The sequence below is a fragment of the Gopherus evgoodei genome, chromosome 1, assembly GCF_007399415.2.
Source record: "Gopherus evgoodei ecotype Sinaloan lineage chromosome 1, rGopEvg1_v1.p, whole genome shotgun sequence".
Taxonomy (NCBI): domain Eukaryota; kingdom Metazoa; phylum Chordata; order Testudines; family Testudinidae; genus Gopherus; species Gopherus evgoodei.
The window spans coordinates 99,874,783-99,889,980 of record NC_044322.1 but is presented as its reverse complement, the minus strand read 5'-3'; the positions used below and the strand labels follow the sequence as shown (position 1 = coordinate 99,889,980).

The 15,198-nt window shown below is 39.8% G+C and overlaps 1 protein-coding gene across 1 annotated transcript in view; it reads left to right on the top strand.

Moving 5' to 3' along the window:
- NALCN (sodium leak channel, non-selective) overlaps positions 1 to 15,198 on the top strand; it is a 335,712-nt gene that overhangs the window by 124,879 nt on the left and 195,635 nt on the right. Inside the window, 3 exon segments of the mRNA XM_030568085.1 lie at positions 8,610 to 8,752; positions 8,872 to 8,976; positions 12,594 to 12,680. Of these exon segments, the coding sequence (XP_030423945.1) occupies positions 8,610 to 8,752; positions 8,872 to 8,976; positions 12,594 to 12,680 (335 nt within the window).

The window sequence follows — 15,198 nt, the reverse complement described above, 5'->3', positions numbered from 1 at the left end:
AGAAAATCAAACTAGCTCTAGATAAGCAACCTCCCAACCAACACTTTGTGGGGAAGGGGCAGTTACAGTTCTAGATAAGAAAGGAAAACTTGGGGGAGAATTAAGGGGCAATGGCCTACTTCCAGGCTCCATCCCAAAGGTACATAGCTGTTTGGCCAGGGCTGGAAGACTTAGAGATCAAAGGGACACTGGTTAAAAAGACTCCCTGGAGAGAGATAGACAGAGAGAGAGAGAGGAGTTGACTGTTCCTAGTGAGAGAGTCTGACATGGATGACAGAGACAGGGAAAAATAGGCAAACATATAGACTGTTTATTGTTTGAAGATCTGTTTTCTTAGAAATTCTTTGGTTCTAAATAAAATAATACTTTGCTTTAAGAAGGTTGTCTGGTTACTGGGTTCCACTTGTAATTTGTCCTACAGGTGCTGAACCTAAATCAGGCCATCTGAGGCTACGTCCAGACTACCCGCCGTATCGGCGGGTTAAAATCGATTGCTCGGGGATCGATATATCGCGTCTCATCTAGACGCGATATATCGATCCCCGAGCGCGCTTATATCGATTCCGAAACTCCATCAACCCCAACGGAGTTCCGGAATCGACAGGGAGAGCCACGAACATCGATCCCGCGCGGTGTGGACGGGTGAGTAATCCGATCTTAGATATTGCTGAAGTTGCGTATCTAAGATCGATTTCCCCTCTGTAGTGTGGACCAGCCCTGAGGTAATCACAGTAAGTACCAGGGGACTGGTCTGAGAGTGGGAGAATTGTGTGATTCCACCCCGAGAGAGGTGACAGTGCATGGCCTGAGACCTAAGGAGTCAAAGAGACCAGGAGGAGTCAGAGGTGCGATTAGCTTGGTCACTGTGACAGTCTCTTGCTCTGTTTTTTGGACAGAGTAGAAGCCAATAAACTTGTGGAAAGTTGAAGGCAACAATGAAGGCCACTCATTGTTCTTGGGTAATATGATCATTGAGAGCAGTAGCTATTTGTCACTAATATTATCCTTGAATGCTACAATTTAAGATTGTAATAAGTTTTTTTTCTTTTTTTACTGAGTTTTACTAAGGGGGGACTTGTAATGCAATACACATCAATAGAAAGATACTCTACTCTTTTATTTTATACATAGTGGCAGTTGTTACAAGCTCACTAAGTTATGTGCATACGTCTTTTTCTTTTCCAAGGTATTTTTGCTACAGCCCATGTGATCTGTGTGGTATTTGTAGAAATTAAATCCTTGTATTTTAAATTCCTTGCAATTCTGTGCAAAAGTACCAGATAGTGGCATGTAAGATGTGAACAATTTATCAGTTCAGTAATTCCTTGTTTTTCCTGAAATGCCAGTAGGCTTTTCAAATTTGCCACCCAAAAGGCCAACACAATGGGTGCATGAAAAGTTATTGGCACTAGAGCCATGTGAATACAAAAAAGGAAGATTAAGGAATGTTTATGCAAATGAAACCTACTGATTCACTTTGTTGGTATTCCCAGTACCTTTTATTTGTTTATTTGTGAACATTAAAGGTGAGGGAGGTTTTATTCGCAAGAATGTTTATTACAAGCAAAAGTGTCACAAAAGCTAATGTGAATAAATATCCATGAATATTCACACCAGAGTGCTCTTGTGGCCAGTGTGAAAAGCTTGTGCAGCTATTCACACAACACATTCATTTATAATCCAAAAGGGAGTCTTCTTTGTTGAAGTCATCAAATCAGGGAGCAGAAACAATTGCTACATGATTTAAGAAACCAGTCATGTGGAGACATCATGAGTAGCAAACGTTCACAGTGACCATTGTGACCAAGCAGTCTAGAGGCCAAAATTCATTCATTCATACCGCTCATTAAACAACTGCAAATAGTGAACAAATTTATAAAAATCATGACATGTTTGTCGGTGACTTGTGAACAATAAGTTTAAATTTATCAAATTATTTAGTGCAAATCATCTAAGTAGGGATTTCCCTTCTACTTTTCATCATTAGCCGTATAGCACAATGTGGAGAGATCGTCAACGCTTATTTCTGCAGCCCATCCCTGCCCGCTAGGATGCATACTCCCTTGACAGGGTCCTTTCCAAAGCAATCTTAATACTTTATTTACCCTTTCAGGTTTGCAAAATGAAAAACTCAGGACATGCAGACACTATATGTTTCAGGTCACTACATTTCCACAGGATTTGCAATGAGATGTAGTTTTCAGAATAGGACTCTATTCTGTCGCATGAAAGCCCCAAATGGAGAAAACAGCAGTGTTCTCCAGCACACTTCACTGAGTTAATTCCCTATTCCAGTCCTCTCCTGCCAACTCTCCCCTAACAGCTATACAGTAGTTGGGGTTTGGAAAGGGTGACAGGGCAGTCACCCTTCTCCTCTTTCCCTCAGCTTCCCATTAGCTAGCTGATTGGTGAAGGAGTTTTGAAGAATAAAAATCTGATTTGCTTGTTTCAGAGGCCAGGAAACATTGACTCATCCATTCATTCAGGGGGTTTGATCTTCTTGCAGTTTCAACCACATCTAAAGATTTGCTCCCCAGAAACTCATCCAACTTTGTCCTTACATTCTTGGGCAGTCCATATTTACTTCTGGTTCCAGCATAGCTCACTACAAGACATCGGAAGAATCCGTGACGTACTCACAGTCTTTACATAGACTTTACTACCAAAAGATTATAAAAAAATTAAAAATAGACTCTTCAGTGAGAATATTCCTGCTTTGTGGAAGTAGTCATCATCGTGGCTTTCTCAGTGTACAGAAATAAAAATGGTACATGGCTGATAACATTTCTAAGGCTGTGAATTTAAATTATTTCTGTATGGATGTATCCTTTCCCAAAGCCTCCATAAGGTGTATAGGGAGAGACTACAATAAGTAGTTCAGTAGAATGAGAATTAAAAAAAACATGTAGTGGTGTCCAACCTGGAAATTAAAATCATCCCCTATAGTAAAATTGTTTGAGATTAGAATTAGAGAACATGCACAATCCCTATTAGATCACTCTCTGGTGTTATAGGTGTGCACAAGGTGCATGATCTCCACCTGGTGGCTAATACTAAATTAAAGAAACAAGTGATATACAAACTGGAAAATGAGTATTTTACAGGCAGCAATACACAGTTTGTTGTGTTTTTAATGTCAGCCAATGTATTTTCATTTGTCTGATTTGTCCCTAAAACTAATATATCCTGGGGTTTTCCACCACATAATGGGATGGAATTTTCTTCTAGTACAATAAAAGAGAATTTCTCACAACCCTGGTCATTAATTGAGTGATCTCTATGTCCAGATCCAGAAAACGCCAGCCTCCAAAATCAGATACATGCATTAAAAAAAGACTGATTTTTCAAGAACTTGTTGACATCTGTTAGGCATTTGAGTGCCATAGGCCAGGTGTTCTCAAACTTCATTGCACCGCAACCCCCTTTTGACAACAAAAATTAGTACATGACCGCAGAAGCGGGGACCTAAGCTTGAGCCTGCTCAAGTCCCACCACCCCAGGCTGGCGGAAGGGTCAAAGCTGAAGCACCCAGGTGGGGTGCCTGTAACCTGAACCTTGCCACCCAGGGCTGAAGCCCTGGGGCTTCGACTTTGGCCCAGGCAGTGGGGCTCGGGCTTTGGCTTTGGCCCTGGCAAATATAACATCAGCCCTGGTGACCCCATTAAAACAGAGTCACAACCTACTCTGAGACTCCGACCCACAGTTTGAGAACCGCTGCCATAGGCTGCTCACTTAAATTGTAACTTGCTCTTAATGGCAATCCCACAAATTATAGTATTACTTACCTGCAGCTGAGTGGCAATCAAAGGTGTGAAATTCTTTCCATCTTTGAAAACCTCAACAAAAATAAAAAAAGGATTTTGTTCTAATCATATCCTTACCACCAAATGTGCATAAATCAGTATAAAGGGGAGAAAAATAGTTGCTTTTGGAAAATAAGATTTATCCATATAAATTTACCGGCCATGAACACTAAAATTTAGTTCCAATGTATACTGTGTAGGGTTCCCTAATATAGAAGGGGACAGATATTGAAGTGTCAGAATGGATGCATCACAATGAGCAAGCTACAGCAATTCACAAATGAGCAAGGCTGGGAGTATTGGACTTGTTACTCTTGAAGAGAAATATATGAAAGGAAAGGAACCTTGAGAAACTTCTTCTGTAAAGGGACTGCTCTTCACACTGATGGGCTAGCAAGTGAAAGGTCATCCAGCAGGTTATGATCAGAGGCTTTTAAGTGAATTTTCCCTCTCATTGGGCTCACAGCCAGCCCTGGAGGACAAGAAAAGCCTCTCTAGAAAAGGAGGTTAGCATAAACCTGAATCTATATGCATCTGACTAAATAATCTTAATATCTTAACTTTTGTCTTTTGTTTTTAATATTCTATACCAGCTATAAATCAGGTAGTATAATTACAGAAAATAAAAATAAAGAACACCTCCTGGGTTATGTATTCTGTCTACCTGTCAGTGCAGGATCGATAGTCTTGTGCTTAGGGCATGAGGGTTCTGTTCCTAACTACGCTGCAGATATTTTTTGTAACCTTACACACTTCACCCCTTCTCCTCAGTTTCTCCATTTGTGAAACGGTAGGAGTAACTCCTTCCCTCTTTCACAGCATGAAGGGTATATCCATTCACACAGGGACCTTGATGTAGCAGGGTGTGATACCACAGAGCCCACTAGAGACCAGAAGAGGCATAGAGATGTGGACCATTATGTATACATTATGAAATATAAATATCTATTGAAAAGATCCTACTGCCCTGCAGTATATAGGGAAATGGGGCCTTAGTCCTTGCTCCTCAACTCTGTGCTTATCTTAACATCTCACTTCTTAACAGTTCTATCTCACTTCTAACAGTGTTCAGCAGATAGATTTGGTCTTTTTGTCCCCCTCCCCGACCCTCCACCGTAACAGTGTTCTTCATGCTGTGCTTATCTGCACATTGGGAAACAGTCATATGTCCTTTCTCCCCAGCTCTGCAGGAAAACCAATGGAATTTTTACCATTTATTACAATCATTTATCTTATGGAAAGAACACATATTAAAGAAAATACTTCTTCCATCCCCCCGAGGCTAATGTTTCCAACTTGTGAATGTAAAAGACACACCTGTTCTGAAGGAGACAAATTCCCTTTTGTCATTTCATTGCTGTGTATGTGTGAACTGCTCTTGGGAAGTCTATCTAGAGGTTCCAGCTTCTAACTCAACTGCCTCAATTCATCTCAAATTATCCCAGCCCATCAATTTAACATAAAATGAGTCAATCAACACTTAAACTCAAGGGATTGCAGTCTTCCTTTGTTTCTCTGTCAGTTTCTTAGAGGCAACCTGGCATGGGTCTGTTGCCCCTCTGTTATCCCAGGCATTTCTGCCTCCCCTTCTCTCTGTGTTCACCTTCCATTATAGCTGGGATTGTTGTCCTTATTGGTCCCAGCTTTGGGTGCATGCTCTATGATTGGCAGTTCTGGCAGCTGTGCTGGGTGTGGTTAGCCTGGTTGCCCCTAAGCAGGGAAGACTCTCTACTCCTTTCTGCAGTGCTCAGTATGGGGTTTGAAAAACCCATTATAGTACCCATATAGCTAAATGTGTCTTATTACTAGTAATTCAGTTTTCCTCTTGAGTGCACCTTTGTGCTCTATATAATGCAAAGCATGAGAGTACTTAGTGTAAGCTGAGCAGGATTCTGTCACTATAGTGAAACACTTTTCTACATATAATCCTTTCATTTATTGTGTATTTCTGCCCTCTGGGTGGATGAAGGAAACATTTGTCTTTGATAATATGACTGCAGTTTGAGAAGGGTGCTGAAAAGCAGAAGTATTGGCTGTCTAAAAGCATCACCAAATTTCATCTGATACGAGAATAAGATAAGGTGGGTGAGGTAATATCTTTTATTGGACCAACTTCTGTTGGTGAGAGAGACAAGCTATTTCCTGAAGAAGCACTCTGTGTAAGCTTGAAAGCTTGTCTCTCTCACCAACAGAAGTTGGTCCAGTAAAAGATACTACCTCCCCCACCTTGTTTCTCAAATATCCTGCGACCGACGTGGCTACAACACCACTGCATATGAGAATAAGATATACTTTTTAAAAAACTTTGCAAACTTAACTTTTTTTAATGTATTTTTGTATGCTGCAATGTTTATAATGCAGAGAGTTACAGAATATTTTGGTTTACAGTTCTTCCAACTTGTTATTAATAAAGTCAATTCAAGACCAACTGTCTCTATGCCTCAAATTGTAGCTTCTCCCCACCAAAGTCTGAAGATGGCACATATAAAATTTATGATCTTGTACAAGGCATGTCTGACAGTCCAGTGGCTGATCGGGAATCCTCTTCCTATAGCCCGGACAGCTCCCATTTGTATGTCACTATTTCATTTGTAGGAAATCAATATAATTATTTTTTTTCCTTTTTAAGAATTGAAAGCTATCTTTTTTCCCCTTGTCAGTTTACACAATCTCCCCTCTTCTACTGAAGTCCATCTTGGAGCTCTTTGCTGAATTCCATAGTACATAAGATCATGGGGAGAGGACAGAAAGCAACAAAAAAGAGAGTTAAGTGCCTTTCCTGCATCTGTATTCACCTATCCTGCATTACAAAGGGCACTCAGACATCCATTAGCAAGAACTATTCGGATACCAATAGCAAATCAGGAATTGCTTTTGTGCTACTCAGGCCCAATTGTGATTTCTTTGTAAAGACAGAGGACATGTTATGTGTTGTTGTTTCTTTCTTTTTTCCCTTCCAAGGCTCCATGTCTGTGAACTTCTCCCTACTAGAAAAAAATAGGAAATGATTTACACCAGTATTAATGTTGCAAACTGTGCTGTTTTTGTAATCAAAAAGAAATATGCCAGATCTTTTAGCTGATTATAAATCGGTAAGAGTTCTTGTTATTTCAGTTGAGATCTATGGCTATTTATACCAGCTAAGGAGCTGGCCCTTATTTTTTTGACAAACTTATCATTCATCTCTGGAGATGGTCATTCTGATGGGTTCTAGCAGGGGTGGAGTTTTTTCCCAAGTAACCCCAGAACTGTAGCTTTGTGACTGTTTCCCTATTGAGTGGAACAGAGACTCATCCACCAATTACTGGCTTGGGAAAAAAACAAAAATTAATAGGTAAGAAAAGTTGTTTCCATCATGGTTTCCCTGTTACAATTTCGAACTATTGCAGTAGATCAAACCAGCAAAGAAACGTCACTGTTTTCATGTATTTTTTCAGATTTTTCTAATTCCTGTCTCAAATAGTCTTTTTGCTCTGCAGTAGAGAATGCACAATCTGAATTATTGCAGATAAATAGCAAACTGGATTAAAAAGTCAGGCTTGAACAATTTTTAAGGACTTTGGATAGAAGGCTGGCTTTCCTGGAAGGGTGCTAGTGAGCACGTGCCCAGAATTAATATTTATCATTCTGATCTTCTGATTTCACAGTCTGTTTGCATTTGATTTTTAGACATTAGCAAAAATTCCCTCAATTAAATAATTTTGTAAATGAATATTTTATATAAATGATCTTAAAATTCAGTGAAGGCTTCTGCACTGACTTCCTGCCTTTTGCATCACCTGGCTGTTTGTTGGAGAGGACCAAGCGTAATTAGGTGCTGACCAAGTCTAATGATAATAGCATCAAGAATCTGACATAATTGCATAGTTAAGAACTCACTGGCCAATTTACTTCTTTATACTTAACATCTAGCCTTTAAACTGATTTTCTTTCTTTCTTTCTTTCTTTTCACCCATGAAATCTCCATTTCATAGAAATGGAATCAGAAAGGCTGCCAGTAGCTACAGAAGAGAGTGAGTGCTCTCCTCTTCAGATTTCAACATTTGGTTGTTGGATGACAAGCACAGGAGTCAGTTTGCAAAAACTGGCTGCACACTTGAGGATGCACTTCACTCCTAAAGTTTGTAGTTCCTTAAATTTGGGGGAAAAAATAACTTTTAGCAATACATTTTTAAATCAAATAAGTTTCTTTATATATAAAAATTTACGACTTTCCAGTCCAACCCCTATTCTTCAAAGACTGAATAACTTGAATTTTAAAATGCTTTTGAAAAGCATTTCCTAAAAGCAATAAGACACTTAAATTAGTGTGGCTGTAATAGATATGTGCACTTTTGCAGTGTTCAAATGCATTTGGGTAAATACTTGAGTGTGATTACCTGTACCAGTTTAACCACATACTTCATTGTATATTGTTGATTACCTAATTTATATTTGCTTTATTAATGCAAATAAATTCAAACACATTTCTCCTTCTGGTCAACAATTCTGATAGTTTAATTCAAATTTTCTCACAGATAATACTAAGATTACTCACAGTGGGCTGAATTCTGCCTTTGGGGTCATTTGCACATTTCCCATTAAAGTGATCCACAGGGCTGTATGCATGTATCCAAGAGGTGGATGTGGAAGACTGTAATGTAAAAACAATTTAGATACAATCATAAAAAGAAACAACATGCAAGTGTGCTACTTCTTTTGGGGGACTTTTACCATTTACAAAAAGGAAATGAATGAAACATGATTGCTTGCAGATCTTGAAAATGTTTATTTTTTATTTAATATATTTTCATTTTTCATCAACAGGCACAAGCATATTTACCGTTTATGAAGCTGCTTCTCAGGAAGGCTGGGTGTTCCTTATGTATAGAGCAATTGACAGTTTTCCCCGATGGCGTTCATACTTCTATTTCATCACCTTAATTTTCTTTCTTGCCTGGCTTGTTAAGGTACTGAACAATTTGTTCTTTTAAAGCTGCCTGGAATATAAATCATATTTGACTAAATTTCCGCTCTTTTCCACCTGCTGAGCTTCCCGGTAAGCCTTTGCTTTTAATTGTTCTTGCAGAATGTGTTCATCGCTGTCATCATTGAAACATTTGCTGAAATAAGAGTGCAATTCCAGCAGATGTGGGGGTCCAGAAGCAGTACCACCTCAACTGCTACTACCCAGGTAGAGTTCTGATGTTATAGCTCTGAATACTGAGACATTGTTTGCATACCTCTGTTTTTAATTTATTGCAGAGTAGTAAACCAGAAATCCCTGCTAGTTATTGCCCATCTCAGTACTTTCTATATTATAAAGTGTTTCATTCAAATGGGGTATCTTAAAAAATATAATATAAAAATATAGTAGGGCATAACCATGCCATTGTTACTGGGCATATCTTGCTATATACTGTACACGCTGCCTATTTGTCTATCATAATTAGAGATTGAATGATTCCTTTTTATTTTTTGTTTCCATATAATATTAGGGTTTTGGAATTTGGGCTCTTCCCACCGCAGCACCAGAACTGAAGGAGTTCTGATTATAGGCGGGGGTGGGGGGTGCTCGTGCTTGCCCGCGCCCTCTCCAGAATTTAAATGTTTGCTGCATCATCACAGTGGTTATTTTAAGTACAGTAACTCCTCACTTTACGGCGTCCTGGTTAATGTTGTGTCCTTGTTACATTGCTGATCAATTAGGGAACATGCTCATTTAAAGTGCTGCAATGCTCCACTCTTACGTTGTTTGGCTGCCTGCTTTCTCCACAGCTGGAAGCCTCTCTATGCCCCCCCGCCCCACAGTGCCTCCTGCCCACTGGCAGACCCCACAGATCAGCGCCTTCCCCCTTCTCCCCCTCACTGCCCGTGGCAATCAGCTGACTTGCAGTGTTTCAGGGGCAGGAGGGAGGGCGGAGAAGCAAGGACTTGGTGCACAGGCTCCCCCTCCCTCCCCTGCCTCCTGAACGCTGCAAGCCAGCTGATTGCCCTGAGCAGAAGGCACTGGGGGAGGGAGGAGGAGCCTGCGTGCCAAGTCCTCGCCCCTCCTCCCACCCTCCTGCCCTCTAAACACTGCAAGCCAGCTGTTTGCCGCAGGCAGGGGGGAGGGGGGAGGAGTGAGGACTCTGCGTGCAGGCTCCCCCTCCCTCCCTTGCTTCCTGTCAGCGGCAATCAGCTGGCTTGTGGTGTTAAGAAGGGAGGGGAGAGGGGAGGAGCAAGGATGCAGCGTGGGAAGTAAAGGGGGGAAGGTAGGGGGAAGAAGAGACAGGTCAAAGGTGAGGTCTTGGGGGAAGGGGGTGAGTGGGCGGGCTGAGGGTTGAGCCCCCCTCTCCCTCTTTCCCTGCCCCTGATGCTTGCGGAGTAGGGGTAGCTGCTGCTGCTGTGCAATGTGCTTCTTGTAGCCTACAGCACCTTCAGTCTCCTTGCCTGCCTCATCTCCAGTGCCAGTGGGTTGTGCCTGTGTGGGTTAAGGCAGGGGTACCTCCCAACTATAGTACAGTACCTGTATGTACAATATGTCTGTAAACACACAGCACGTACACGGTACTCCTCCCCAGAGTAGCATTAAATTGCTTGTTTAAAAATTGTTTAAAACTTATACCTGTATTAAATTGCTTGTTTAAAATTGTTTAAAATTTATATAATGCCTTTTGTCTGGCAAAAAATAAAATTCCCTGGAATCTAACCCCCCCATTTACGTTAATTCTTATGGAAAAATTGGATTTGCTTAATATCGTTTCACTTAAAGTCTCATTTTTCAGGAACATAACTACAACATTAAGTGAGGAGTTACTGTATCTAGAACGTAGGAATGGCCATGCTTCTTCAAAACAGTTGTCTACCTAGTGCAGTATCTTGTGTCTAATGGTCAGCAGTACTAGCTGCCTGAGAGGAACATGAAATAAACCCTACAGAAGGCAGGTATGGGAATCTTTCCCATAAAGAAAATTTCATCCTATCCCCCGATATTTGGATGTTAGTTTGTGGCCCTAAAGAATAAGGGTGTAAATCTCTTCCAAAATTATTTTGTTTAATATTTTCTATTATAACTCTGGAAATTCTTGTTATCCATATGAATGTCCAGTCCTTTAGTGAATCCTGCTCATTTCTTGGCCTCCATGTTATCTTGTGGCATTGAGTTCTGCAGTCTAAGTGCAGCTTGTGTCAGAACATTTTTCTTTTTATCAGTTTAAAATTTGCTCCTTCATATTACTTCCAGCAGGAAATACATTTTCACACAATCCACACTTTGCCTATGAAATTCATTGTCATAAGGTTATTGTTGAGACCACGATCTTAGCTGAAACCTGGCCTAGTCCAAGTGTAATTCTGGGTGAAGGTGATTCCACCAAACATAACACATCAGCGTACAAATCAGATCTGGGTTTAGTATCTGTCACGTCCCTAGTTAAAATGTCACAGCCTCTGTGAATTAACTAGGGTCTGTGACAGAAAGGTCTCTATGGGGAAACTCTAGAAGCAGCCACATTTGGGGAAAATAGAAACACTAAGGATAATGTCATCGGACCAGACGAACGTGAACACATTAGATATGAACACCATCATATCATAGAATAAAAATAATTTGTAGACTGTGGACAGGTTAATGGCTATCTTGTTCCAAAAAGTGATGTGACCTGAAACACTGACATAATGGAAATCTAGTTTAACAGACTACAAAAAAAATGTTTCTACTGTTTCTGTGTTAGTCGGAATTGTCTAAAGGAGTCTTTCCAATATAAAGGCCTTATAAAAATGTACCATATTTCTTGTTTTAGGCATGAAGTGACCTTGACCAAATTTTTTTCTGTACTTTTGCTGTATGATTTATTTCATTTGTCCACTTGACAAATCAATTAACTTGTGCAGAAAATTAGTCTACTACTGATCAAAGAAAAGTGGGCCGTCAGGTATTTATGGGCTGCTGAAGTAATTGGCATAAAGGGAGTTCTCTCAGATGATGAGTAAAAACTTAGTGTAGCTCATTGTCTACACAGGAACACATGCACATTTTCTGTTACTGGCTTTCAGGACACGTTTCTTATGCCAATCAACCTATATCTTTTCATGACCTATTGTTAAAAGCCATTTTATATACATGTTCTGTTTTCTAAAGGCTGGGGTGAAATCCTGGCCCACTGAAGTCAATGAGAGAATTGCCAGTGATTTCAATGAAGCCAGGTTTCATTCCACATTTTTAATTATACCGCTGTATCGTCAGAGTAACTACACTGACCTGTTATGGAGTCACTGTGGATATGCAGTGTAACAGAGATCAGAATCTGACCCTTGGTGTAAAGTACTTTTGTCAGTAAAAGGACATGCTGTGATTTATTATTGTTCCCTTGGTATAAATCCCAGGGAGTTCTGCAAAAGACCACAATGAAACTTGCTTTTAACAAGAATGTAAGATGGCTGGGTTTCTTCTAAATATGCTGAATAGATGAAGAGCTTTGTTCTGAGAGATTCTACAAAACAAATAGTGCTGAACAGATCCATTCTGAGCTCATTAGTAAAATTAGTACTAATATATTAGGACCAATTATTAGGTAGATGTAATGTGGTTTTTCATATTATCTGAATGAAATTCTGCACACTAAAAGTTATTATTCGGGCAAAGTTCTTATTAAAATAGGAGAATGGTGAGATCTATCTTGCGTATTCTGCAACAATAAGAACCATTTCCCTCTTCCTTTAAGAGCTCAGAGATCAGAATGTGAGCAGATCTTAAACAAAATATATCAAAAGCTTCACTTGTATTTATGATTATGTGAAATGCTTCTGACAAGTGTTTTCCCCTTCAAGATGTTTCATGAAGATGCTGCTGGAGGATGGCAGCTAGTGGCTGTTGATATGAATAAACCCCAGGGCAGAGCTCCAGCATGTCTACAGGTACGGTACTTTTTTTTAAATAAATCAATCGGTATAAACAGTAATGTGTGAATGTTGGCTTAGAGTGGCTGTTGGTGAGAAATTGCAGCTGCAATAGTATTAATCATGAATTGCCTTACATTTATTGGTAACTTACCAAGTCATACTGCATGTGCTCATGAAACATAAAATCAGCAAAGAAAGAAGTATGGACTTCATCCCAAATTATAAGGCATTTTATAATGTTTTTCTAGAAAAGTACATTCTTTATTAAAGGACTATCTGTTGTTGTCATTTTAAAAGAAGGTTTTAAAAATATCATTTTATTACCTTAAATTCTTTAAATAATCCTTCTTTACCTCCACATCCTTCCCTACAAATCAATCCCACCTATGGGTTAGGTGTATAATATGCCCAGTTATTGACCCCAGAATACAATATTGTGCACTAAAAAACATGGGCCAAATAACATACTCAACACAGAAATACTTCAAACCCATTTTCAACTTAAAAACATGATTAGTAAAGGGAGGCTGTAGAGATTCAAATGAATACAATGTTTGAAATGTTTAATTTTGTTATTTTTAGTTTTACCTAGATGGATTAATGGAAATCTATCTTACTCAACCCTTACATAAATCCAAAACTAGGATAAAGAATGTTTATAAATCCAATTTTCCATTCACAGAACAAGGTAGAGCAGTGATTCTCAAACTAGAGCTCTGCTTGTTCAGGGAAATCCCCTGACGGGCCGGGCAGGTTTGTTTACCTGCTGCATTCACAGGTTCAGCTGATCACGGCTCCCACTGGCCGTGGTTCACTGCAGCAGGCCAGTGGGGGCTGCAAAATGCAGCGCGGGCCGAGGGACATGCTGGCCACCTTTCCTGCAGCCCCGATTGGCCTGGAGTGATGAACCGCGGCCAGTGGGAGCCATGATTGGCCGAACCTGCGGACGCGGCAGGTAAACAAACCAACCCAGCCTGCCAGGGACTTTCCCTGAACACATGGCGGCCCTAGTTTGAGAACCACTGATGTAGAGCACCACAAAGTTTTATTTATAACTTTCAGTCTTGCATGATGAGGAATGACACTTGTCAGTGAGCCTGTCTTACTTCAGAACACAACACGAAAAACGCTACAGGAATCAGAATAATAGATCTGTGCCTTCCAGGCTACGGTTCTGATAATGTTCAGTTTAGCATGTGAACTGAAGTATGTTTAGTATATGTACAAGCTGGCAGGGTATGCACTGATATATGTCTCCAGGCAAACACCTTTTACCATGAGTTCAAGAAAGTTGCACATTATTAAAGTTTGACAAGCTTGTCACACTATTGTGTGATACGTCTGTCACTCATGGCATATCTCTTAATTGTTCCAACAAAAGAAATGTAAATTCTTGATGTGTGGCAGTATCTAGCCTACCGAAGCATCATGTGCACTGTGTTCTTATCGATTCATAGATTCCAAAACCAGAAGGGACCATTGTGATAATCTAGACTGACCTCTTCTATAACTCAGGCTATAGAACTTCCTCCATATAATTCCAATGGAGAATCCACCATGACCCTTGGTAAATTGTTCCAGTGGTTAATTACTCTCAGTGTTAAAAATTTTAAATTTTATCCAGTCTGAATTTGTCTTGCTTAAGCTTCCAGCCATTGGATTGTTATAACTTTCTTTGATAGATTGAAGAGCTCTTTGTTAAATAATTGTTCCCTCTGTAGATACTTAAATAGACTGTAATCAAGTCACCCCTTAAACTTATTTTTGTGAAGCTAAATATAAGGCAGGTTTTCTAATCCGTTTATCATTCTCATAGCTCTTCTCTGAACCCTTTCCAATTTATCAACATAATTTTTTAATTATGGGATCAGAACTGGACACAGTATTCCAGCAGCAATCACAGCAACGCCGGATACAGACATAAAATAAACTCTCTACTCCTGCTCAAGATTCCCCTGCTTATGCATCTTGGGATTGCATTAGCTCTTCTGGCCAGAGCATTACACTGAGAGCTCATGTTTAGCTGATTATCTACCACAACTGACAAATCTTTTTTAGAGTCGCTGCTTCCCAGGATAGAATGCTTCATGCTGTAAGTATGGCCTATGTTCTTTGTCCATAGATGTATACATTTACATTTAGCCACAGTAAAATGAATATTGTTAGTTTGTGTCCAGTTTTCCAAATCACTCTGAATCACAACTTTCCTCTTCATTATTTGCCACTCTCTCAATTTTTGCATCATCTGCAAACTTTTATCAGTGATGATTTCATGTTTTCTTACATGCCATTGATACAAATGTTAAATAGCTAAGGTCCAAGAACCAAACCCTGCAGGACCCCATTGGAAACACATGCTCTCAGTGACAATTCCCCATTTACAGTTACATTTGGAGAACTATCAGTTAGCCATTGAGACCTATCATTTCTCAAGTGATAATCGCAAGTGGTGGTGAAAATGTAGCCAAACTGATGGTGAAAGCGCCATTGAATGGAATTTCAAGATACCATCTTACTTGCTTGTTTCATCTTT